The sequence below is a fragment of the Sylvia atricapilla genome, chromosome 12 (assembly GCF_009819655.1).
Source record: "Sylvia atricapilla isolate bSylAtr1 chromosome 12, bSylAtr1.pri, whole genome shotgun sequence".
NCBI lineage: Eukaryota > Metazoa > Chordata > Aves > Passeriformes > Sylviidae > Sylvia > Sylvia atricapilla.
In genome coordinates, this window is record NC_089151.1 from 4,106,616 (window position 1) to 4,134,201 (window position 27,586).

The following is a 27,586-nucleotide window of genomic DNA, read 5'->3' on the forward strand; positions in this document are numbered from 1 at the left end:
CCTGATTGCTCTACAAAGCACTGTTGGCTGTGCAAATAAAAACCTGGATTGTACAACCTGTGATTTGGCACAGGATATTGTAAAAGTAGTACTTTGTCTTTCCCACCACCTTTTTTACTTATTGTAAGAGCATATTGCAGCACAGTTAAGATAATTGTTCTTTGTTCCATTTTTTGAGGGCTCTGCTAGCAAAAGGTTTAGAATAGACCCGTCATAAAAACCCTGATAAAAATAGAAGTTTTGACTGCAAAGATTCACTTCCCACTTTTGACTTCGGTGGGATCTGTCCACTGCACAGAAGCTTTTAAAATCAGACCATTTTTGGGCAGTTAAACATGAGCTGTTCTAGATGTATCTCCTGTATCTTCAGCCCTGAGCACAGTGATGGATCAGATGTCCACAGGACTGTGCTCTGGTGAGCCAATTACTCTTTAGTTTGGTATTATTCTGCTTTGCAGCAGCACAATAGCAGCAGTAGCAGCAGTAGTTCATGAAGTTTATTTCATTTTTTGTGGTAAGTTTTCTGATTTTTTTGTTTAATCGGGTTTTATTTTTTTTTATTTTTTATTTTTTATTTTTTATTTTAAACTTCGCTCACAGTTCCCAAGGGCTCGTGTGACAAGAGGGAAGGGAAAGTGAGTGTAACATACTCTGACTGTGACCTCCTTGCACTGAGTTCATGTCCTGGCCCTGTCTAAGCCAGGTATAGCAAAGTGAGCAGCAAAAACCAACTCCTTTAGACTGGAAATTGTCTGCTGCAATGTTTGAGTGCACACCTTAACCAAAGAGACACAGAGAGGTTATGGATGCAGAACAGAACACAAATCAAAATACACACTTGGTGCAGAACTAAAATACAGTAGCAGATATATGGCAATAATTTCAATTTTATAAATGGCATTACATCAAGGCTGGTGGAAAAATTACGAGACACTATCCCTGGGAAAAGGTTCACAGGTATTTGGGAGAGACTGGTGCAGCAATTACAGCACAAATATCCACGCCTGGAGAAGCAGTGGTGCTTCTCAGAGAAAGAGAATATAAAAACTTCCCAAAATATAAGTGCACCATTAAAAATCTGGATTAAAACTGCCTTTGTGCTCTATGTAGGGATGACATAATGCAGAGCTTTAGAGATCAACCTGCTTCCCACGGAGCTCCCTCTTCTCCACTGTGCTCTCATTACCTTTTGCCTGCACTAATTACAGCAGCATATGGCACCAGGAAGAGCAGAAAGGGAACCTTATTGCAGCACAGCAATTCTCCAGCTGAACCACACTCCACACTCATTACTGAGGACACACTGCCATTTTCCTGCTTTTTGGCCAGGAGATGACAAAGGTACTCCTGCTCTCAGGTTGGGCTGGGCTATAAGCCTTGGGGAAGGCAAAAACCATCTATATTTATCTTTATCTGTATCATCTAGATCTGTATCTATAGATCTCTATCTCTAATCTAATCTATTCCATCTATATCTATCTATACTATATAGTCTATATCTATATATCTATATCATATATATATATATGTATATATGTATCTATATCTATCTATCTATTTGTCTGCACATTCCCAGCTTTACACAGCTGGGTCTCCAATCCCTGTCCCAAGTGAAATGAAAACAAGGACAGCAAATCTCTGATGTATATTGCAGTAAGGTTCTGTCACTACACCAACATTTGATTTCATAAAATCAATCATTTTGATGCAGCTTCCAAGATTGTGTTGTTTTGGTTGGGGTTTTTTTATTTTTTGGGGGGGGATTTTGTTTGTTTGTTTGGTTGGTTGGTTTTTTGGAGGAATTTTTTTTAATTTGAAAACGTTTGTGGCACTAAAGCCATTGGAAGAATGTTGTTGGAACAGTTGTGGGCTTTCATTTTCCAAGGCCAGGTTGGATGAGGCCTGGAGCATCCTGGTCTAGTGGGTGACGTCCCTGCCCACAGCAGGGGGGTTGGAATTAGATGACCTTTAAGGGCTCTTCCAACCCAAACCATTCTGTTATTTTGTGATTCACCTTTTTTTCAGATACTGAAGCACAATATGGATTGATTAAATGTATTAATTACGAGGTGCAGGTGAATGTAGAGGTTTGGATTCCATATTTTACCCAGATACAAAGCCATCGCCTAAAATCTGCTGCTGCAGCCCCTAAACACAACTTGGTGCAGGGCAGTAACTTATGGTCCTTGAGATAAAACCTGTCCTAACAGAACAACCCATTATTTGGGTTACCTGAATTAATTTCCATTGCAGGCAAGGACTAAAAGGCAACCAAAGGATTACATAAGGGAAAAAAAAAATCATAAATGCTCCATCACACAAAGTTATTGAGACAAAATGCAAGCATTTGGACATCTCAGGATCTACAGGCCAGGTTGTGAGAGAAATGCTGAAGGGAGCAGTGGTGACCCCACCAAAGGACTTTTCCAGACCTTTTCCTGCCAGCTGTGGATGTGCACAGGCTGATTCCTGAGCCTCAAGGCTCCCAGAGCTGTCTGCATGTCTGACTTCGGGATTCTACAGAATCTCAGAGTGGCTGAGGTTGGAAGATCATCACCAACAGTTCTCAAGACCTTTTGCGGATCTTAAACCTCACTGTGTCTGCCCCAAACACATTCCTTGTAACCACATTCTGTTAACACAGAGTTAACCCAAAAGGTGCTGCTAAAAAGTCAGAAAGGAAAATAAAATCTAAACTGTCCTCTGCTTGTGCTTTCCATCTTTGATTTACACACTCCAGGTACCAAGCTAAGCCTAGGCAGGCTTCTTTACCATTATATCACATGAAATGAAGGGATTTGAATTTGGATTTAAGTGCCCCAGAAGTGTGGCTCTATGCTACACAAGCAGCAGGCTGTGAAAAGCCTCCTGCAGTTCTCTCCTGCAGGGATTCAGACGTGCTCAAGTTAATTTGGCTAGATTCTTTAAAATAATAATAATAATTTTAAAAAAAGAGCAAATTTAACTGAAATCGATACTATTATTATTAATCAGAATAAACGTATCATTAACTAAATCTAAACTCTGAAATAAATCACATGTTCTGGCAACACTGTTGAGGGAGGTGTTAGGTCAGATGCAGTTTTAAACTCACTGAAAATTGAGGATTTATGCAAAAGCAAAAATTTTTCAGCTTCATGGAATGGATTTATGGCCTTGCAGTATTTTCACACGCTAGAAATGTCAACTTAGAGCACAATTAAAAAAAAAAAAAAGATTAGAGCCCCCAATCAGTGTTGTGCCACAAGTGATTTTGTGCACCTTTGGTCACTGGAAATGCAACTTTCACTGATAACCTGAACACATTCCAGAGTGAATCCATCAGCTCTGCTCGTGGGGCACCACAGCTTTTGTAGGAATTCCCTTCAGCAGCTTTTTCCTGGGTGATCCCAGAGTGTCCCTGGAATTCCTGGGAGTTTCTGGGAGCTCAAGTTTAACCTTGCAGAGGCTTTATGTTAATCCTGTCTGAACAGGCACCACAGTTCCAGTGATCTCAGATTTTAGCCCTGGAAGAGGTTCCTGTGCCTGAGGGAAGGGTTTGCAGGGTTTGCTCTTGTTTGCATCTCCAAAAACCTGCACTTCAAAAGCCACGCACCCCATCTGAGCTAAAAGATTCCTCATCTCAGCTTCGGTTTGCTCATCACATCAGGGATTTCACAGGCTGGCTTTCATCACAATTCCCCATCTCCAATGATACCATCAAAACAGGATGAAAAATTGGATGAATTTCAGTTTTCAGTCCCCCGCCACTGAGAAGTGTCAAATGAGAAAATGGTTGACTAATTAGTTATTTGTGTGGAGAAATAATGGGGTAAAGCCCTTGGTAAACGTGAAGAAAGTAACAGGAGAGTCATTGCAGTTTGAATAATAAAAGAAATCCAAACTCAAAACCTACAGCAATTAATCAAATCAAAATAATAAAACGGTAATAATGAGGCAGTTAAATAAAATGTTCTGGAAACGAAAATATTTTTCATTGTTTTTGTACAGTCTTTCAAACATTTCTCTGTGTTGAAATCTAATTTTCTCGTTTTCTCTCCTTCGGGGCAAAAAAACCCAAAAACCCTAGAAGCCGAGGTGTAAAAAACAAACAAACAAAAAAAAAATTAAAAAATCCACAAACTCATTTATGTATGTTTTAATCAGAAGTGATTAGGGCTATGCTTAAATGAAGCCAGAGGCCATAACTATCCGAATTATTCCTAAAGCTAAGGAATAATACACCATATCTGGGACTAACACACTGGTATAATCAGGTTGTTACTGTTCGAATAATTGTCAACACATGCAAATCAGTCAAAGTTTTCTCATTGTAGCAATTGTGCCTCAAAAGCTAATCAGCCTCAGATGAGCTTCGAGGTCTTTTACAAACTACCCAGAGAAGGATTTTGGCAGCAAAAACTCTATCAAAGTTTCTGCATGTTCTTTGTGCCTGTTCTTGCTCCCACTGCAAATCCATTTGCTGCTCTCACTGTCCAAGAACTGCCCTGGTAGCTCTTGAAAAACTGGGAAATTTTTGTAAGAGCCCAGCAGATTCACCACTGAAAGGCCAGATTTTGTGGGAAATAGCACATTTTACAGCTTCTCCGGTTTTCTCTTCTAAATAAAATCAAATAAATTCTTTTTCTAAATGAAATGTTCTAAGGGATGGGCGGAAAAGAGGCTGGATGTGGCTCAGCCTGGGATGTTTTAATCTCTCTGGGTCCATCCAGCTCCTGCTGGACTGTGGCTGCTCCCAGCCAAGGGATTGCTCTGGAGCCTCAGCTGTGCCCTGGCTGACACCAAAGTGCCACAGGAAACAAAAACACCTCCCAAAAAGGCAGGGCAGGGCAGGGGACACCAGCACAGCTCACATCCTGAGCCTGGACATCCAAACACAATCCCAGCCCCAGCCCCTCAGGGACCCATCTCTCCAAGAAGGAAGGGAATCTGTTTCTGCAAATGAATGTCCAAAAGGGGAAGATTTAAAAAGTGCTGAATAATCATTTCAGTTTGTGTCTGTGCTCAGGGCAGAGTGAGAGCAGCACACACACCCCTGGGCACCTCTTTCACACTCTATTGCCTCTTTTGCTGCCTTTTCTCATCAAGACTTGTCAAAGATTTCCAGCCCAATATAAATGTGGATACCAACAGTCCTGCACTGGATATCCCAGGAATGGGGAATAACACCTTGCCACTGTGAAAATAACTATTAATAAAGTCTAGAGTTATCACAGGCCTTTCTCCCAGCACAATGAAATACCAAGGGGGACATTGTGGGAATGAAATCCTGCAGATTAACAGAATTTTTTCCTTTTAGTACTAACCTGCTAACAAAATGTCCTGTTCATGACAGATCTTTGGGATGGAAAAACTGTTCACAAATGACACAAACAGAAGAGACACAGTGTCTCAGTCTGAACGTGCACACATGGGATACCTGGCTATTCCCAAGGCACTCAGAGTTATTAATAGAGACTTTTCTCCATCCTATCCTTTACTACATGTAGTAGTTTTTACTTCTAAAAGTGCTAGAGGAAATCCGAGAATGGTTTGGGTTGAAAGGGATGAGCCAGCATGAATATTTTTGAATATTTTCACTGGCATTTTCTCAGCCTAGCATCAAACCTCACCCCCCTCCAAAAAAAAAAAAAAAAAAAAAAAAAAAAAAAAAAGGAGCCCAAGAAAGGACAAAATTTTACACACAATAAATTGGCTGTGCAAGAAATGGCAATTCAGAAAGGAAACCTGTGAAGGAGCTGATAGTGGCAGAAAAGCAGCGGCAGTATTTTCCTGTGCTGACAGAGCTGGGGCATTCCCGAGCTGGCTGAACTCATTTCTGAGACTCAGCTATTCCCAAGGCTTATAACACGGAGATGATGGCAGAGAAATCATGTTCTGCTGACTCAGGAAAGCCTCTGAGTTCCTTGGCACACGCTGCAGCCCAGCCCTGCTCCTTCCCTCTGCTGTCCCTGGGGACACCAGCACTGTCCCCCCAGCTCTGCTTCCACAGCATCAAATGTGCTGCTGCTGCTGCTGCTGCTGCTGCAGGGCTCCCTGCACACCCTCATTTGGGTGAGATATCGGCTGCTAATCCGCTCATTAGAAGTGTGTTCTCATGTTTGACAGGCATAATCTTGAGTGGCAAAGATCCATGTTGGAAAGCAGACTTCACTGAAGGAAAACACTGATCCTGGGAGTTGAGCTGAACCTGATCCAGGCAAAACCTGGCTGAAATCTTGGGGGTTTTTCTCACATTAGAGCACTGCCTGAGCTGTTATTGTGGTCTTTGCTGAGTGTGGAGCTGAGGCCCAGAAGGATATTTCGTGTTTGGAGTTCACAGCAGCAGCTGAACGAAGAACTGACATCTCAGAGAGGGGATTTACAGAGCTGTGTGACCCCTCAGGAGGCTGCAGCAGCACCCCCAGCCTCTGCAGGGCCACTGCTGCTCCTGCTGCCACAGCCTCTGGGTGCCACCAGCCCCTGGTGGCACAGGGACACATTCCCATCCGTGTTCCTGCAGGCAGAGCTCTGCCAGCGAGGCTGGGAGCTTCCACCAGCACATCTGTGCCCACCATGGCCTGGATGCACCAACAAAGGCCACTGCTTGTCCCTCTGTCCCCCACTGGGGCCCTGAAGGAGGGGGCTGTGATGCCTTGGGAAGGCTGAGCTGGAGCAGAGACTGGACAGAGCCAGAGAATAAAGTAGATATTTGTTAAAAGGCCTTTAGGGTACACCTTGGGCAGGACAAGAGCCTGGCCAGGGCTGCAGCCAAGGTGGACCCAAAATGGTCACAAATGGACACAAAACAGACCCCAAATGGACAACCAGTCATGAGGTCTCACACTTCAATAAGTTTTGGTCCATTTGCATATTGGGGTTTAATTGTCCAATTCCAGCTCCAGGCTGTGAGGTCCCATCCTTCTTGTTCCTCCCTTCACCCACCCTGTTTGTGCTTTTGGGGCTGAAAGTTGTCCTTGGTGTGCAGCAGGACAAGGATTTGTTTTGTGTCCCTGCTCTGTGCAGAGCTGAGTGACACTGACTGTGAGCTCAGAGCTGCACCCCTGGGCACCTCAGAACCTGAAATACATGAAAATAAAACTTGAGGCATCAGCTGTTCAGAGGCAGAGCCCTGTGCTGGCCATTCAGGCTCCTGCTGGCACAAATAGCCAAGGAATCATGGAATTATGAAGATTGCACAAGATATTTAAGATCATTAAGTCCAGCCATTAACCCAGCACTGCCAAGGCCACCACTGACTCCTGTCCCCAAGTGCCACATCCACGGGGCCTTGGGCACTGCCAGGGATGGGGACACCACCCCAGCCTGTTCTAACTCCTGCTGTGACCCTGGAATTAAGGACCTGTCCTGGCTCCAGCCCTTGGTGTGTCCTTGTTAAAGGTTTCCCTCAGGGAGGAGAGATGTGGAGCTCCAAACCCAGGCAAACCACTCCAGGATGACACAGAATCCAACCAGGATGATTTTGGGCACAGTTTGATGGCAATTGAGGAGTTAATTAAGAGTTCTTAGTTAGGATTTAACTCCTCGTTGCCTAGTTAAACTCTAAGCATCTATTATGAACGTTGAACTCTCTGCAGGACAGTGAAAGAGCAGCAGATTATATACAAAATAAAATACGACACTTTGGGATTGGTAGTGCAAAAATTGATGTGTTTTTCCTTTCAGTTCCCTTGTTTATCTTTGTTTAGAAAGAACTGAATTCATAGGAAGAAAATGGACTCTCCTGGTGATTTGTAGAATTATGTGACCCAGAGGAATTAATACTCATCAAGAAAAAAACACTTTCCAACCTTGTAGCATCAATAACAAGAAAAGGAAAGGGTAGGTGAGAAATTCAGTAACATGTTCAATAATATGAGTACATAATATCCAAGGAAAAATTACATTACCACCTGATAATGTGAAGAAAAAAGCACATTTATTCCTGGCTAATAATATCTTTTAAATTAAGAGTATTTTATTTTTTTTTGTTAGTTTGTTTTGGTTTGATTATGGTTTTGGGGGTTTTTTAGCATGTTTTTTGGGGGGTTGTTGTTGCTTTGTTTTTTTGTTTGTTTTGGGGTGGTTTTTTGTTGTTTTTCTTTTTACCAGCTGATTTCAAATACACTATGTACTTCATGAGTGTAGCTCTTACAGAAGGAACTAAATTAATTAATGCTCTTTCATTCAATCTGTCCAAATTCACTTCAAAGCCCTGGATATCTCTGACCCACCTGGCCCTTATCATGCTTCAGGATTGTGCATAACCATGCCTTTAGTGTTTTATTTTCTAAAGTCATCAGTTCCAGGCTGCTCCTTTTGATAGAGGTTGCTATGCAGCTTTTCCCCCCTGTCCACCTTTCTGCCTGTAGAAATCTCTAACATCCAACATCCAAGGGATGTTAGAAAACAAAATGCAGCTTTCCACTTGTTGAATAAACCCATTAAAACTCACATTCCACATTCTGTCATGTTCATTGCAACATCCCTTGTCCGAGTGATGTTACTGCAAAGCAGAACTGCTCTTGCACAAGTAAATATTAATAGTGGAAGAACAAAATTAAAGCCTGCCAGATATTCAGAAAAAAAAAATTCACAAGGTGTATTTTAATATATAATATACAATGTATTAAACCCCCCTGTGTTTTTCAAGGAAATACAAAATTTGAGTGTAATCTTTACAGAAAAATTATCCTTTATATACTGAAAGGTGAGTGAGTTCATGCTGAAGGAGTCAGTAAATTCCTTTTGCAGGTGAAAAAGCTTCTTTCTTGCCAGGTTACACATCCTATGTGCAACATCTGAAGGCTTGCTCTGATGGGCTGCCTTCAACAAACCTACCATGCACAGCACAATTTTTATATCATGTTCATCATCATAATAACCAAGCCCCCTTCAGACACACACTAAACAACATGACAAATGTGTGTCATTTAAGAAATCTGCTGGCCAGTGATGGAAAATGTGAAGAGGTTAGAGGGGAAAGCTCCAAAGAAATATTCATTCATGTCACAAAAAGAGCTTTCATTAGATGTTGCAGGCTTAAGCACCGAAAAAAACCAGGAAATGGAAGATTTAGAGTCTCTTGTTTAACCTTAATTTAGCAACCTGGCAGTGCTGATAAACTTTTTATCCAGGCCTTGCCTGACTGCAGGGTGGTACCAATGAGGTAAACATTTTACCAAAAGTATTCCACTATTTGGCCACATATAGTTGTATTTTCTGCTTGATATGCATTGTGTTCAGTGCACACAAATGCAGTGCTCTGTGAATTGAGGGTATTTAGTCTCCTAAGATTCTATTTTCTCCCAGTTACTTCATGCTGTTTAACCCTGGGTTGGATGCCCAGGAGTTAAACTTCTCACATTCTTTTCTCTTATCTTTTGGGATCTGAGTGTTTTGCCTGCCACTTTCAGTGCAGGTCCAGAGAATCATTGTCAGGTCAATTTTAATGTCTGGATTTGACAGACACAAAACTGGAAGCCTCAAAACCTGTAAAACTGAAAGAATCCGGTTTGGTTTGTTTTTTTTTTTTTTTTTCCCTCCCTGAAATGACAGAAGATGAAATGAAAAAAGACTCACCTGGCTGCACAAAGAAGGACTTGTTCAAAAGCACAGTTATACAAAGATTAAAGCCATTAGGGGCTTTTCCTTCTTTTTCTGTTTCCTTGCACTTCAAAACTTAAACTCTGCAGCAGTTTCCATGACTCAATTGACTTAACACCCCTTGACATGGACCTGCACAAAACTGAGACAGTGCTGTTTTCTTTCTGTGCTAAAACGCTTTTTAAACACTGCTTAACAACTTAGAAGATCCCAGGGCCAGAATCTGCACACCTTGTTCCCTACTAATAGAAAAATTCCTTTTTTTTTTATGTCCTGAAGCATTGCCAGATGAGGGCTGGGGCTGCATTTGTGCAAAATGCTACCAACGACCCAGGGCTGGATCTCCAGAGAGGCTGGGACTTAGGCTGCGAGAATTTTTGGGCAAATTTCCCCCGTGAAAGAGGGAACAGCACTCTGCCAGAGCCATTAAAACAGGTGACTGTGTGAAAATTCTCCAGGGTTTGGAGCATCCAACGAAATCTGGGTGGGAAGGGTTGGGATCTTTGAGGTGATGTGGTGCTGAGCAATACCCAGAGGAGAAATACCCAAGGGATGCCATGGATAATGATAAGTATCTGGCTCTGTGTAGAGCAGGCACGCATATCTCTATAGGCATATTTACCTAGAATATAATGGTCATAAAATTAGGAGGAAGTCAGTCCCTAGTAATTCACATTTGAACCAAGAATGAATCTGCAGGCTTACTGCTGCTTAACAAAGTGCATAATTTCACTCTTACTCAGAAACTATTTTGCAGAAATTGGCATCCTTATTACAAAGTTAATAGAAAAATTCCAGCTGAACTCTACGAGGCGTTTTTCCTATTAAAGGAACATTGCAGAGTTCCATTTAGTAAAAATGAGTGCTTAAACCTTCTGACAATTTCTGTGCTGAACTTCAATTCCACTCTGAGGATAACCATCAGTGAGCCTGGAAGGAGATGGGCCCTTTGTACCTGGAAATGCCCAGGCTGGGGCTGCCTTGCCACAGAGCAATGGCTGTAAACACAGGAAAGAAATTCTGAAAGCTCCTGCCCCCAGATGAAAACCTAGTCCCAGATTCAGGAGGAATTTTGCCCACTGAATTGGGAGCGTCAATGATTCATTCTATCCTTAGTCTGGAGATGGTCAATGAATGAAATATGGCCATAACTTGCTCAGTGCCATCCAAAATCTGTACCTGCTTTAATGACACGAGTGCTGAATTACTCAATCAGACGTTTTCCCTTCACAGCAGTGTTATAAATGCATATTATAAAGTTGGCTTTTGGCAAATATTGGAATGAATGCTGTATGTAGAATTGTGCTGTGTTGTGTTTTGTTAATGAGAGTTTAGAAAGGTGATGAATGTATTTTCTGGTTGTGATATAGTGTGAATAGTGAAAAGACTGTTTTTTTTCTTTGTGATATCTAAAACTGACCAGGCCAATAATTATGGAGGAGAGGTAATCACCTTGTGGCCCTGCAGGAAGGCTGCTGAATTTCTGGGGTTTTTAATCAAAATAAAAAGAGCCAAGACCCATGTTACCAGACAGAGTGGAGCCACCCACAAATAAATCTATCAAATAAGATGATTGGAGAAACTTGAAACAGAAAAGAATGTTTAAATATCCATTACATAGGTAAAACAGCAAATCCTTAAAACAGAGTAATTGAAAGAGAAGGGTGTGCTTTTTGGTGAGGCACCCCAACTGGAACCTTTGCTCTTATGTCTCCTAATTGTCTATTTTATTTTGTAATAAACTCAGAAATTTTTAAAAGAGAGCAGAACTCGTTTTTCGCAGCAGGATTCAGGGCTGGGTGCAGCACCAATCTTCCCAGAAAAGTTGGGCTTCAGTGCTTGGTTTTTCAGCTTTTGCCGTCATGTAAAAACACCACTGGTGCCAGCAGCTCCGATCACACACATAAACCAGCCCAAAATAAATTTCTATCAAAGCACCACTGAAAGCTGCAGCTACACACAGACGTTCACACACCATCAAACCCGGCTGAGGGAGACTCCAGAATTCAAAAGCTTTAAAATATTAAGAAAAATTCATCCCACCCCCTTCCCCGTCAACACCACTCCTCACACTGTGTCCTCAAAGTTGATAGCTAACTTATTATAATCAAGATACTCTTTACTTCTCCCAGAGACAAAACCCTGCCTTTTCTGAGACTAGAAGGGAACAGTAATGACAAAGTGAGTTATTGTCTAGATCTGCCTTCCACTGCAAGCATAACTTGTGACTGATGGATCCTATTGTTATATTTCTCAAGAAGATCTGCAATATTGTTTAGTCAGTGACATGAAAAATGTGCCCTATAATTTCACAGTTCACAGCCATTCATTCTGAGTGCTGACACGGTTGAAATCATAATGTGGCATAATATTGTTATGCAGGGTAAAGACAGAGGGTCTAATTAAACTCCCCTTAAATGCTACATTCATCCTTATTAATCAGGAATTCAGGATTCTAAAGGTAATATCAAGGCAAGTTGGAATAGGTGACTGTGGCTTATTTGATTTCGTGGAAACACAGATTTTCAATGCTATCATCCATAGCTTTAATATCAACATATTAAGTATGATTTATGCCAACAGAGTAGAGCAGTGGAAAATTTTAAGAACAGGATCTTCTGACAAGCATTGTCAGGAGTGATGAAGTCTAGCTTCAGGTAGCTGGGTTCCGGGCACAACCATGAATCATGGATTGAGAATTCCTGGGCCTCCTGCATTTAATAATTTAAATCAGACATTTTTGCTATTTCAGAGACCAATCAAGGAGAAAGAGAATGCTCCTTATTTTCTGTTTTCCCTTCAGGAAAGGGATTTTATTTTTTTTTTTTTTCCAGAACAGCCTCACTCAGTCTGTGAGTGAGAAAACTTCCCCCCTGCTCTGCTTCCTTTTCTTCCAGGAGAAGACAAAGAAATAATGCTATAACAACCCATTTATGTGCATTAACCTTCTCCCAAACCTTGGGAACTGCTGGGAAGAACCAAGAATCCCAACAAGACAATCCATGAGCATAAACAAGGAAAGGGAGGGAAGCTCCCTCACCTCCCAGCAAGGCAAAAATAACAAAACTGGTTAACAAAAAACTGCTATGACAAATCTGGTTAACAAAAAACTGCTACAACAAAACCTGCTGTAACAAAACTAGTTAACAAAAACTGCTACAACAAAACTCAGCCCCAACTGGTGAGCTGGGATTGGCCTCCAGCACTGAAAATTGAGATGTACAAAAGCAGAAAGAAGTAAAGAAGAAGTCAAACACCTGCCCTGACACAGAGGCAGAAAATATCAGTAAAAAGAGGGTTAAAATAACATCAGGGGAGACTTTGGGATGTCCCTGACTGTGAAAGCAGCTGGGGAATCAGTGGGACCCTCCCAGAGCTGACAGAGTGGTGGTGGATTAAAGCAGCCAGGGAATGTCTGTGAGGAGCAAAGGGACAGAATGACAGAGCTGGGGAGGCAGAGCACCAACATCTGCTCACAGCTCGGAGCAGAAGCACATCCTGAAACCCTGCTCTCTGCCATCCGAGCCACAGAGCTGGAGCTGCCTCTCCTCAGTGGTCAGCACCAGGTGCTGTCCACAGCTCTGCCAGCGCCTGCACTCGGCAGATGTTTCAATTCTCTCAGCAAAGGGATTTAATTCCAGTCATTTGTTCTCTTCTGTCCCAGCTCAGTGGCTCCCACCTGAGAATTTTTTTTTTATTTTCTTCGGTGGATTTTTTTTTGTTTTGTTTTGTTTTTTGGGGTGTTTTTGTGTTTTTTTGTTTTAATCAGCTGCTTCCTCTGCATTTGTTCAGTGTGGTGATAAATCCAGATAGTGCTGGCCAGCCACAAGCCACATTGTGCACAGGGAAAATGGGGCTGATTTGGCTCTTGAGCCATTTTTACCTCTCCAGAATTACATCAGTGTGGTTCTGGGTCTGACAGGAGAATAAAGGAGATATGCCACCACTCCAGAAAAAAATTTTGCTTGCTTTTTTTTTTTTCCTTAATGCTGTAAGCCTAAAGCATTTGCTGCATAGGGAAAGAGGGGTCATTTACTTTGCTCCATAAACGAGAAGTGGAAGTCAGTTTAGTCAAACTGACAAAAAAAAAAAAAAAAAAAAAAAAAAAAAAAAAAAAAGCAAGTTTTTTACTATATTTTTTTTTCCTTCAGGTATTAGTCCTATGACAGTAAAACACAAACATCACAATAATTACCCGCTCAGAAAGTATTAACACCTCCACGGAACAGTGGCTGCTGTGTAAAATACTCCTGAGGCAGTGGCTGACCACTAAGAACTTGCAATTACAGCGTTTGTGCAGCAGGAGGGAACTGCCCAAGAACCTTCTTCCAGAGCTGATTAAATCTCCTCTTTTCTGCCATTCTTTGCTGCATGCCCCGATACCCGCAGCTCTCCTGTTTCTGTGTTTCAGACTTTACAAAGACAGAAGTGAAAAAAAAAACAAAAACCTTTTCTTTGCTTCGAGCATATTCCATCTCTCCTTGCCTTTCCATCTAACTTAAAAAAGAGAAAAGGAGAGAAAAAAAACCAAAAAAAACCCAAAAAAACAATGTACACTGCTCGATACACAGCAACTTCAGATCCAGAGATGCACTACAAATTCCCAGTGGCTGGGTTCAGGCAGGCCATCAATAAAACCGCAGAGCCAACTCGAGATGCTCCCGGGTATAAGTTACAGTGAAAAACTCCAGTGCTGCATGCTGAGAGCATGGCTCAGCCATTCATTTGTGACAATGGAGCCATTCTCCTGTCTGCAGCGAGGAAAACAAATCTCCCGTGGTTAGGAATCAAAGACGAGTCCTTCAGACTCTAGGAGACATATTTAACCATGACCAAGTGTGGTGCTTCCTAAGCAGTTCACTCTTTAAAAGTCTTCCTTATCCCTCTCTCATTATGTAGTACTTCTGGAAGTGACTGGAGTGTATCCCCAAAAAAAAAAAAAAAAGCGAGTTTATTGACCTCCACCAGCAACAAAAGTGCTTTAAAAAGGCTTGATGTGCAACAAAATATGCAAAATTGATCCCTTAAGTGGTTGTGAGCATCGTGATGTGAAGCTTCATCCTTGTTCGCAGGGGGTTCAGGATCTCTGAAAAAATCCAGGCGAGAGACGAGAAAAAGGCTTTTTGAATGGTCTTTGTGATTTGTGGCTCACGCATTAGCCGTGTGGAAGGGTGAGGATTGGCAGCCAAAGAAAGGAACAGAAGGAAAACTCGCTTTTTCCAGAGAATTCTCCTTAGTTTCCTCGACCATTTGAGATTTAGGAGAAACTCAGTGAGCTCTGAAACCCATTTCAGTGTAGTTTCAGCACGATTTTATAGAATTTTAGGCAGCCATTTAAATTATTTTTTTTTCTTTGACAAAGATCATGGTTACCTCGAATCAATTAGAGGTTGGAACATTTCCACTGATTTCCACCAGCTCCGTAGGCACCAACCCCAAAATCTGCATGATCTAATCTAAAGCAAAACATGTCCCAGCAGCAAAAATTCCTGTTCCCAAAGGCATTGACCAGTGGCTCTTGCTGAGAAGACAAATCATGCACAGCATCATCAAGGCTGCAAGAGATCTTCAAGATCCATCTGTGAGCCAAGATTCAGCTCCTAAACCACATCCACAAATGCCACATCCTACTGACACTTCTGGACGTGTGTCTCCACCACCTCCCCGAGCAGATTATTCTAATATAATCTGCTAATATGTGACTGAGCAGCTTTGCAGTGAATTTCTGAGCCTCCTCTGAATCACTGAGCCTCCTCTGGGACACTGAAGGTCATTTTTTCTCCTCCTTTCACTGCAGGCTGGGCAGAAGAGACTCACCACAACCTCCTTCAAGGCAGCAAATAAACACAACCCCCTTTAATTCACTTGGGCTCAGCCTCCTCCTTCCTCTGCTCTGGTGATCCAGCCTGAAGCTTCATTAACACTTCGTTTGCAGCACAGAAAAATGTAATTTATACCCAGAGAAACAGAGTTTATCCCCTTCCAGACAGAGCAGTAGCTGCTCTTTGGAAATGCTGACAATAATAAATGAGTTTGCTCCTATTTCCAGGTGAGCAAGGCTTGGAAACAGTGTTCTGTGCTTCCAGGAGCCACCTGTACTCCGTGAGGCAGCTTGATATAAATATTATACACAAATATATACTTTATTTACATACAGAGCTTCAGATATCTCTGCAGCCTTTCATGTTCCCATAAAACTTGGTGCAGTTTTGGGTTCTAAGTTCTCCAGCTTCAAATGCTGCATTTTAATTCTACTTAATGAATTAGATATGCTTTAGAGCTGCAATAAACTATCCTTATGAAGATACTTCTGAAGCATTGAGTCACACTGCTTACTGAGAACAAACACCGAAACAATATGTTTACATAAATAATTTAAAATCCAAGAGCACAGTAGGTAATAAAAATATATTGCCATGATAAGCCACGAAACCAGAAAACAACACGGCTCTAATTAAAAATTACAAATACACTGCAGTAAACAACTTATTTACACGTAGTTAAAAGTCTAACTACTGAATATTCTGGACTTGTTGAATCCCATAAAAGGGAAAAATACTGAAACCAATCTCCTCACACAGTCAAATATTGAGAACCATAACTGTGTTTAATTAAGATCTACTGTTAATAATGGATTTCAGAGTGAGGTTCTTCTTTTAATTTCCCAAGGTAGAAAATGTTATTAAATTTGGCCTTTAACTTCTCATTGACATGTACACTTGAAACTTCTGATTAAAATTTCAGAGGTTGGGAAGAAGTACCCAAAATTAAACTCTCAAATCTGGCACAAAAATAACAATGGTCCCTGATTAAGAAATCAAATTTCAGAAACTTCATTACTGTTCTGTTAATAAATTGTTGGGTTATAATTAAAATGGGGCCTGCTGGATTGCTTTCATTTTTTTTTCTTTTATTCTAGAAAAGATGGAAACTGTAGAGAGATTTAAATGCTTTTAAAAAAATTAAGGAAAAAAAAATTAGAAAGGTTAATGAATCTGAGAAATGTGACCCAGCTTGAACAAGTCTTTTTTTTTTTTTTTTTTTTTTTCCTGGGAGCAATGAGAGTGGAGCAAACACTGTTTTTCACCTCTCATTTCCAGGATGATGCTCCCACCTCTCCCTCCCTCTGGAATTTTAGTGTCACTGGAACAGGGAAGAGCTGACACTGTGCAAGTTCTGCCACTCCTGTGCAGGCACACGGCCACAGCCCCAGCTCTGTCATTTGGAGTCTTATTTCTTTCACTGAAACACATTTTTTGCCAGCTTGTTTGAGCTCTGAAATGAAATTCTTCCTCAGCCTGCAAAAACACTTGAAGCTGAAGAATAAGAAGGAAAATTGCTTCAAAAGTACAGCTGTCTTCAGGAAATTTTACAAAGTAAGCCACGTTTTTCAGAGATAAGTAATTTGATTCTGATTCAGATCTGCATTGTTCAAAGAATAAATTCAATCTAGTTGCAGACAATGGCAAAAATGGTTTCTCTACTCTTTTTTGTTGGTCTTGAAATGCATTTATCATGTTATATCTGGTAGAGTAACTAAATTTCCTGATTACAAATAATCAGCAGCTCCTTCTATGAGTTCTATACAGCCAATTACCTAAAAATATCCCCGCAGTTAGATATATTTCAGTTGCAACAGGCTGAAAAAAGAACCCAAAGCCCACCAACATTACTAATTCTGCTGGTCTGCCCATTTTGAAGAGATTTATACTTTGTTGGGGGTGATGTACACTGTTCACACAGCACAAATCTGACATTCATTGCTGCTTGCAGACAAAACATTGCTCTCTCATCGTCATTAATATTCAATTAATCCATAGACTCATTTAGGAGCCTGTGCTTGGTCTTTATTTTACATAGCAAGGACTGATGGCACAGTCATAGTCTGAGAGCCACAAATTTGGTGTCAGTGCCCTGTAAAGGTCCCACACACTGTCCCAAACTCTAAACACACACATACCCATGGGGATTTGGGGTAAATGTTTCAGCCAAACCCCAATCAGTGAGAGGTTTTAGCTTTTCTACATGGAATTTGACCCTGTCTCTAGCTGCAGGTGCTGTTCTCATACCTCAGCCTGCCTTTTTCACTGCTGGTACTCAGGTGTTCCAGTGCCTGTCAGCATTAAAACATCTTTTAAAAATGCTGGTTTATGCTTTCGTGTTATTTTAGCAATGGGATTGAGGGAGTGAAAATTAGCCTTTTCCTGATGCATTCTGCCATTTCCAAGATTTCCATTACATTTGCATTATTTTCCTCTAACTTACACAACCACTTCCATTTCCATAATTTCTTTATGTGATCATTCCTCATTCCCAGCCCAGTCTGGCTTCATTCTGCTCTTCTTTTCTGCACATAAAAGGGAGGGAAAAAAATCTTGCTTTTGGCTATAAGCCTTCCATGCTTGGCTATGCAGATACAGTAAAACTTCTGGGAAAATTCTGTTTATCTTATGTGCTAGTCAAGATCTGGGGGTTCCTTGGCAGCCAGTTGTGAAGTGTGAACTGCAGAACACGTTTATGTTACCTGACTGTTTACACATCACCCCTAAGGCTAACTGAAGAGTATTCAGTGACTCACTGGGTGCCCTTTAAATTCAGGGTCAATGTAGTTTGGAGAAACTCAGCAAAATCAAGAGAAAAAGAATTCAGTTAATAGGTCCTGGATTGTTGGCTTTGATAATCAAATCCTTACATTTTCATGGCTTTTCTCTTTTAGCATCACGAAATCAGCTGTTACATCTCCCATGAAAATACACACATTATGGAGAACATCAATAAATTTGGTTTTTAACCTCAGTCCAAACCCCAAAGGAAATAAATATCTGTTTCCTGCACAAGCCAGGTTCTGAGCAAAGCTGCTGAGGGTCACATTGCCCTGTCTGACAAGCAACAGAAATTCCATCCATAGACAGAAATTCTTGTGTATCAAATGAGGGGTCTTTGGAGCAAAAGTAAAACTTAAGAATTAGAAATTCTATAATTAAATCCATATAGGAAACAAGGAAAATGATGTGCTAAGAATCATCCTCCAGATAAACTGGTATTTCTATGGTAGAAGTCAAAGGAGAAAAACCAAACTATTAATGTTATTAACAACGTTATCTTTGAGGTGGTGGAGAGAATTGAAACTTTTAATTATCTGCCTTGCCTTTTTCCCCTTTCCTTGGAGATGAGCACACTCACCTGCTTAAATTCACTTCCTCATCAGTCAAATCCAATTCCTTTGCAATGATTTTTGCACCAAGACTTGCTACTGACAGACAGAGAACATCATGAAGATCAGCTTTCTTTCTTGTAGAATGGTACACGTGTCAAACCTTCTTTAAGGATTGCACAATCACTGCTAAATAACCCCCGTGACAACGGAGAGAACCATGCCTATGGTCTGGATTGACAGAGCCATTGTTCAGCTGCAGCTTTGAAGTCGTTCTCACAAGGTATTTATCCCCTTTTATGTACACTGAGACCTGGGGGAAGTGATACTTACAAGGAGAAATGAAAAATTAAACACAGCTGTAGGTTTTAGTGGTGGTGCCTAACGTGTAATTCTCAAACGCTGAGAAAATCTGTCTGGAAAGCCAATTTAGTTTTAGGGAACAAAGTGGTTGGTTTTTCGTTTTTCATAGAATCCAAAGCCAAAAGACTAAACCAGCTGGATCAAAATATAAGATGATGATACCACGTAATATCCAGGTCTGCTCCTTGTGACATGGTACAGTGTGGGATTATACTATTATAGCACAGAAATAATAATTTATTTTCATTTATCTGGACAAGGCCAAGTCTTAGCTTCCTTTAGCTTCAGTCTTTCACTGGGAAATATTTTCTCAGCTCTTGAAAGTAAGTGGACAGTCAGTATTTCACTGAGGGACATTATAAATGATCATAAACTGGTTTAAGCCCTATGTAAAACAGATGCATCATTCCTATAGATGGTTTTAAACTTTTATATATCTTCTCTGGCTCTCGTGAAGGAAGAGGAATAAACAAGCAGGTTAAAAGTAATTTTGGAACTACACAAAGCAAGCTTGTGGCACTTGATTGTCCTACTGCAGGAATCTCACGGCGTGGGAAATTATTATTTCTGCCTAATACACTCCTGTGTTTACAACAAACCGAGCCCCTAATTGCAGGAATAAAAACATAAATTGCAACTTCTTACTGTTTGCAGAGGCCTAAAACGAGTTAAACATAATTTTGAACGGGCAGGCAGGTTATTGAGCACAAAGGACATTTGGTGAGGGATGGAAAGGAGAGGGCTCTGCTCTCACCTGATGGTCTGGTGCTGCAGCGTGTCGGGGTCGGTGGCGTTCACCGTGAGCACCACGCTGCCCACGGGGATGTTCTCCTGCTTGGTCACTGCCATGGGGTTGGGGTGGAACACGGGGCCCTCGTTGACGTCCTCCACGGTGATCTGCACCGTGGCCGTGGAGCTGGGCCCGTAGGTGATGTCTGGGATCAGCGGGTCCTCGTTCTCCACCTTGATCAGCAGCGTGTGGAAGGCAGAGATCTCGTAGTCCAAAGGCTGCAAGACAGGAGAGCAAAGCTCAAGGACAAGGCTTAATGTTGTAATAGGACACGAAATTAAGATGCTTGACTCCAGTCAGAAGGCAGTAGAAATCAGGTGTGGAGACCCTCGTGCCATTAAAGGAATTTCCAACTGCCCTTCCCTGGAAAAGTGAAGATTAAAGGCACCCCAGGTGTAAAAAAAGGTGTTTCCCCCACGGATCCTTTGTGCAATGTTCTCTCTGGCTTTCCCAAGCCCATCACCCACCCCATGGCATCCCCTTTCCCTGTTTCCCCATTGGCATTGGGGTTTGGTGTCCTGTTCCTCCCTTCCCTATGGTCACCTGCCCCCTGCCCTGCCCCTTGTGCCACCCACGACCCTCAGACCCTACATAACTAAGAAAGACCACATGTTCTCTCTCTTTGGCTCTGGATTCACCTTCAGCTCACTGGAATAAACACCTGCTGGAATTGTTCTGGGGCTGAGAGCCTCCTGCCCCTCTGCTGAGCCAGCCTGGTAATGTGTGTGGTTGTGTGGTTTGATTGCTGCCTGAACACTTCTCCAGCAGTTTCTCTACAGAGAGGCTGACTGGGGTTTAAAAAGGCTGTAGCTGCACTCAGAAAAAACACACTGTTACAAAAAGGTTTTATTTACAATTAATTCCACACTTTTATAACATGCTGCCCCAAAAAGCACGTTATTAGTCCATAAGACTGACACCGCTCCCATTAGCTAAGTAACAAAAATAGCAAACAATACCTGTTGTTATGAAAAAAACCTATTGTTTGCACAAAGTTGTTTTAAGAAAAAAAAAAAAAAAGCAACCTGCTGAAAATTCCCCTTGAGAAGAGTTAGATCTTCTCAAACTCAAAAAATATCGAGCCCACAGCTTAACACTTTTTCCTTTAGCCCATGGCAAACTTTCAGACAGCAGAATTAGCCAGAAAGGGATGACAGCATTCTCTGCACCTGGAATTTGGTGAGAGCTTAGGATTAGACATACCTTGCTGTAAATGACAACGAGAATAATAAATATAATGGGCTTAAAAACCCATGGAGACATCTCTCTGTACAAGAGCTTTCATTTTTTTTTTTTTTTTGCCATACCTCAGAGATACAATTCAATGCTGATATATATGTGTTTATTTATATGTAGCATTTACATATGTTTATTTATATGTAGCATGTATTTAACAAACACATGAGTCACAGGCAGGAGCTGCTCATGACAATAGCACAAGCTGCTTTCTCAAATCCTGTCTTGAAATTCACTGCCATGAGAACACATGCATTTGTGTTAAGAATTGACAGTGCCTCTTCTGAAGCCAAAAAGAGCATTCTGGTTCAGGGATGTTTTCTTCTTTTTTTTATTTGTTAAGTTTGAAACATAGGATTGTCTTCATACAAAGACAGGGCAATTTTCCTAGGAGACTTTAGAAATGTGGGACCAATCCACTTTAGAAATGTGGATTGAGTCTGAATCCATGCCCCTTTCTTCCCTGTACTGCCATGTGTTCTCTAAGTGAGAACAAAATGGGGCCCTTGAATACTAATTGTACCTCCAGCAACAAACAAAACTTTATTGTCAAATCTCACTATTAATTGTGATGATTACTGAAAATCTGGGTGTTATTTAAGCACAATGCCAATAGAGTTAAGAACAGGCAGTCCTTGTGACTAAAAAATAAGGTTACTGTGACAGGAGAAGGGGTTATACACGAAGTTTGGACAAGAGCTGGCAGCCAACTTTATATCTTCAAATAACTGATCCCTGCTGTGCCTTGCTTTATGCAGTGAGCTGGGGGATGAAGCTGACAGCAGAAACACAGGGCAGGAGGGGATGGTCCTCACCTTGACCACAGACAGCATTCCCTCGTTGGTCTGGGGGTTGGTGTGGATCTCAAAGCTCTGCCCTGGGTTCCCGTTGATGATGGAGTAGACAGCTCTCCACGCCCCGGTGGCGGGATCGTCCCGGTCACCCACAGTCAAGTTCACTATTACACCTGTGACCCCCTCCTTCACCGTGGCCTGGAACTGGGAAAAAAACACAGAGGAAACCGTTGTTATTTCCACTAAATGACCACACACACACACATCCCTAAAATATCCAAGGCAGCATTAATTATTTACCCCAGCAGCAGGAAGATGGGATCCTTGACTGAAACTGAACGTTGTGGGCTTTAAATAATAATGCATTCTCACTTGTGAAATATGAGCTAGCACATTTCAGCTGCTCTCCACTCAAGAGATGGCAGATAAGCAGTGATGTGATAGGAGTGGAGCTCGGGAAGGTTCTGATCACAAGAAGACAGTTCAGCTCATATTACTGGAAAGTGAAGCATGAAAATACCTGCAGTGCTGCAAAGCTGCATGTATTCCCAGCAAGGGAACTGAGGGGAGAGGAACCTGCCTTATACACACCACTCTGGCCTTCAAATCTACTTTTATTTACAAACAAATCCAGTTTCTCAATTCACACCCCTTTTTTTTTTCATTAATTATTTCACCCACATCCATTTTTCACTGCACCGTTATCAAGACAAAAAACAGGTCTCACAAAAACCATTCCCAGAGCTTTTTTTTTTTTTTTTTTTTTGAGAGGGCTTGCTCTAAGACACTCAAAAATAATTGGACCTCATGCTACCACTTTGTCTGCATAACTAAAAGTCAGTGCTGCTTTCTTTTTGCAGTGGAAAAAACTTTTTATGACCTTGTGAAATGTGTTGCTGGACGATTCAACCAGCCAAACCCTGTAAGAAAATTCTAGTTTATTCTCCATCATTCTTATTTATGTAGGAGAAAAAAAATAAAATAAGCAAACCATTGGAAAAGCTTGTAAGGGTCAGATTTAATAACACTCCTCACCTTTCAAGTACTCGAGGCTGACGTGCTAAAAGCACTGTATATAAGAGTGATAAGATAATACCTGCTTTGGAGGTGGATAAAGCAGGCTGATAACAGACCTAATCCTGAGAAGTGCTGAACATCAGCACTGCCATTACGGATCATTAGGAAACTTTAACATTTGCAGGGATTAAGCCTTCAGAAGCCCCAAATTACAAACTTTAATGACACAAATAGGTTTCGCTGTACGTGTGCTCCTTAAAAACTGCTCCGTTGGCAACAGTGCATCACTCAAGGGCAAGAGTCACCCGAGTGCCTTCAGGAGCTGAATAAACTAAATGTCTTTTCCTCTGTCTTACAGAACAGGAGAAGTCATAACACTGCAGGAGAGTTTGTGAAAATACCTAGTCCAGAAAATGGCGGTTTATTAATATATAGATTTCCCAGTCTGGACAAATAGGAGATAAAGTGGATTTCCTCATATGGAAATAAAGGAAAGATGACTATGTCTTCCCCTGTGTTCAGTTATCTTTGTTTTCCTTCTTTTTCCAATAGATTTGATTTATCTTCCCAAGCCCTTTTTCAATTTTTCTATATAATTTGAGTGCCTGCATTCAGTTCAAGCTTTCCAGCCTCAAACCCGATTTCTTAAAAGGATGACATTAATAACGGGATATTTCTAACTTCTCTGGTGTATCTAACAAAGAATTTAAAGATTCTTTTGATTTTGACAGTTAATATGAAACAGGTTGTGATTGAGCCTTGTTTCAGCCAGTTCATTAAGTTCATTTGCAGTTTAATTAACTCTAAATGATAATACAACAATATTTTCACTTGCTTTGAAACAAATTAAAAAGAAAACTCTATTAAGAATCTTGGAAATAACAGAAGAATGATTACCAAGATTGTGTTCCTTCCAGCTCAGCCAAATGTTGTCCCTGTCGAGCAGATTTGGATACCTCTTTCTCTGATTGAAAATAACCAATTAGCCTGATGGTTATTTTTATTTATTTCATATTGTCCCAACTTGAGCACATGAGACACATCAGAACCACAAGGGTGTGAATTTTTCCCACAAGTGTTCAGTACCCAACAATTTCCATTCAGCAGCATAAAAAGGTGACCAGACTTCAAGCAGCCTGATACTAAAGATTCTAACCCTGAGATTTGATCAGGCATCTGCTCCTAATTCATATTGATCCTTCGGAAAAATCTTTTCCTTAATCCTCCACTCTGATTCAATTAAATGTTCAGTACTCCCTGGCTCACCTTGGGAGCTGTAAGAGCTGTTAGGGTAAAATATTGAAAGATATGGTTGTTTTATTCACATTGTTGTGAAACCTGTGAGAGAAAATTATTATTTTTACCCCACCAGTGCCAGACTGTGATGCAGAAGCTTGCCATGGTGTGCCAGCTAGTTCAAAAAATGTGGAATATCAAGTTAAGATATCTAAAACCAGGATATCTCAGCTGGGATTGGCTTTCTTCTGCATCCTTATTTTCTCCTTGCCTAGGGAGAGTTCATCTGCAGAGAGAAAGGGCACATGGACCTGCTGGGGGCACAGCAGTGCTGACTCCTGCAGGTCGAGGAAATGCCAGCACCTACAGGGAAAGGCTGTGCCAAGCCAAATCATTCCAGGTAGAGCAGTGCCCTCAGCATCCTTCACAGTTTGGAAACAACCACATAAACACAGATATTTGGAGCTGTCTGGAACTTTGGACTGATATCTGTTCTAGATGGATGAAGAAGCAGAATGATCAGACCACAGGAGTTGTCACAGAGGTCTACTCTAAATTTATAATGAGAAAAGTGTAATAAATCACAGATTTGTGATTGCAAAAGACACATATTAACTGTGAAACTGTGTGGCCTAGAAAAATATAGTGTATTTTATCTAGAAGGTGAACTCTTTTGCCTGTTCAGTCACCTTCATTTAGGGAATAAACCTCCCAACAGTTAGAAAAACCTGTTACATTTATATAGAGTCCCTTTTAAAAACAGAAGTTAAAAAGGGAATTTTAAGACTATGAAAGGGCAAAAATGGGGATTAGATTTGGAAACAAAGAAAAGATAACCACAGGTTCCTCATATTTCACAATGAAAGGTTTACACTCTCAAAGCACAGTGCTTAACTGGGGAAGTCTGAACCAGTGCTCTAAAATAATACCCCACAGTGGCTAACACAAATAATTGGATCACAAGTTAATTGATTTTACTCATTTTAAATATCTGCACATCCCCTAAGCACCGCTATAAATTAAGAATAAAGTAGATGAGTTCAGTACTTTATTTAAACTGATATCATTTGGACCCATTTTAACACTAATAACTTAGGAGAAGAATACCCTGAGCCAGAGGGGGAGGGTTTGGGTTTGCTGGAATGGGCTGTGTTCATTTACTGCTTCTGAGTATCTAAAATGTGGGGTTAACCTGCTCTGTGATGTGCCACCCTGTCATTTGTTGTGATACAGCCCAGAGGTTTTAGCAATTCTGTCATTTTTAAAGTTTTACAAATATTGGGAAGAAAAAAAGATGCAGTTCTTCTTTTTCTGCATCCAAAATCTTGTGGCAAAACACACAGAAAATGGATTGACACGAACGTGGAAGGAGACACTGAGTGACCAGCAGTTAATGGGGAACTGAAAGGTTTTGAGGAAACACAGTGATGGATGTAGATGAAGACAGTGAGGCTTTGTGAGGGTGCATAAATAGCCTTGAAAATGTAGCAAGTCAGCCACGTTTGCCATCATGACAGACTGATGGGGAGCAGCTGAGGACACTGGAATTCTTGTGTGGGATCACCATGGATGTCCTGGAGGGTGACAATGAGGAGTTTCTCTTTCTTACAGCACAGGAGTCAGCACGGGGATGGCAGGGAGACCAGAACACCTCAAAGCAGCTGTGCTCACACACAGCCTGAGCACAGGAGAGAGCCTCAGTCCAACAGGCTGCTCCTCCCTTCCCTGGATCTTCCGAGCTTAAATTAGTGGTTGTTTCCTCCTGCAGCCAGAAGGTCACACTGACTGAGCCCTGTAATGACCAGGGGACAGAGCACTGGCAGCTCTCACTGACAGAAAATTCCTCAGGATGGTCTCAACACCAGCCAGGCTTGTCAGAATCCCACCTTAGGGCACAAAAAGGCTACACAAACATCCCTCTGCAAAATGTGATCACCTGAGAATCCAGGCACTGACCCCACCTCAGTCTCAGACTGAGCTGGAAATGCTGGAAAACACAGCTGGAAAACCCAGGCCACATGAAAATCAGATTCTTATCTCACAGCCTCATTTACAGCTTCTGTAGTAAATGAGAATCTGTTTACTGACTTCTCAGAGCTTATGAAGAGATGAACTCCAGTGCCTCAGAATCACCTGAGTGTCTCCTGTCCAGCAGCAGCGTGAGCAGGCACCAACAGCACCTTTATGAAGCCACTAAAAAACTGTCTCAGAGTGGGGCCCTGACATCCAAATTAAAGAGCTGCCACCAGCAGCAAACACAAAGCAAGATAAACGTGCCTGGGGTCGGTGATCACTTCCCAAAGGCTCATTAAGATTCTGCACGCTGTGGTTCCCAATCAGGAACAAACAAATTAAAACTCCGCGTCAGTTTGCATTTATCAGGGTGATATTCCAGTGGAAGGTATTCTGCCCTGCTCTCACGAGTTTGTTTCCTCTTCTGTATGTCATAAAAGATGGAAAATAATGGGATGTATTCATTCAGATGCCTGTGTTAGAAATCCCACAGAGAAATTGTATTATTGCAATTATCTCCCTCCACTGAAGCCCAGTGCCTTTGTGACCATATTTTGTCTGTCTGATTCCTTGAGAATGTGATGACAGGTTATAGAATCTCTTGCAACCTGCCTGCTTTCTTTGCCTTTCCCTTTGCACACTGTCATTCAGTACAAATGCACCTGAGCTCCCAGGATTTATTTGCCAAGGAAACAACGTGTTTTCCATAGCTCTGTACCTGGAGAGTCTCCAAGTCCAAATGGATTTTCAGAGTGGTCACAAAGGTCTGCATTCTGGATCAGTCAGGAATGAGAGCCTCACAAATGTCAGAAATGAGCATTTCAGGTGGAATTCAGTGGGACACCAAGCCCAGTTTGCCAGAGAAGGATGAACCAAGTCATTGGTGTTTGAGGCAGGGGAAGTCCAAGGAGGAAATGGGATTTGTGCACTGACCAAAGTGGTGCTGCTGATCCTGCAGCCACCTTTCCTCCCATCCCAAGGCCCTGGGTGCTGCCTGCTGCCCTGCGCCTCTGGAAGGCTGGGAAAATTGCACTTGAACAAAATCAGTTTATACCAAACCCTCCATTGGAGCAATTCAATGGAAAATGGGATGGTCAAGGTGAATTGGAACTTGGTGCTACATCTCCCTAATCGCTTCTCCAGATTTTAAAGGTATTTTTCTTCTCAAGACTGTGCCCAGCCTTTGCTATGTGGACACAAACAGCAGCTCCATTTCACTATAAAAACATCTGTATTAAAGTGATGGATGGAGTTGATGCAAGCTGCACACCAAGCAACACATGAAGCACTTTGAAAACCATTTAGATGAAAGACACCACATAAACATAAAGCATTATCATGGTATGACAAGGACTTGATGGTGTAAACTAGATGCAAAGCAGAAATTATAGCTGTGAG

At 41.6% G+C, this 27,586-nt stretch overlaps 1 protein-coding gene across 3 annotated transcripts in view; it reads right to left on the minus strand.

Moving 5' to 3' along the window:
• Nucleotides 1-27,586, minus strand: part of CDH13 (cadherin 13) — a 444,776-nt gene that overhangs the window by 30,442 nt on the left and 386,748 nt on the right. For all 3 annotated transcript variants that reach the window (XM_066327533.1, XM_066327534.1, XM_066327532.1), the window contains 2 exons: nucleotides 21,944-22,126; nucleotides 19,857-20,110 (listed from right to left, as the gene is read on the minus strand). In XM_066327533.1, coding sequence (XP_066183630.1) covers nucleotides 19,857-20,110; nucleotides 21,944-22,126 — 437 coding nt within the window. The remainder of the gene's footprint in view (nucleotides 1-19,856; nucleotides 20,111-21,943; nucleotides 22,127-27,586) is intronic.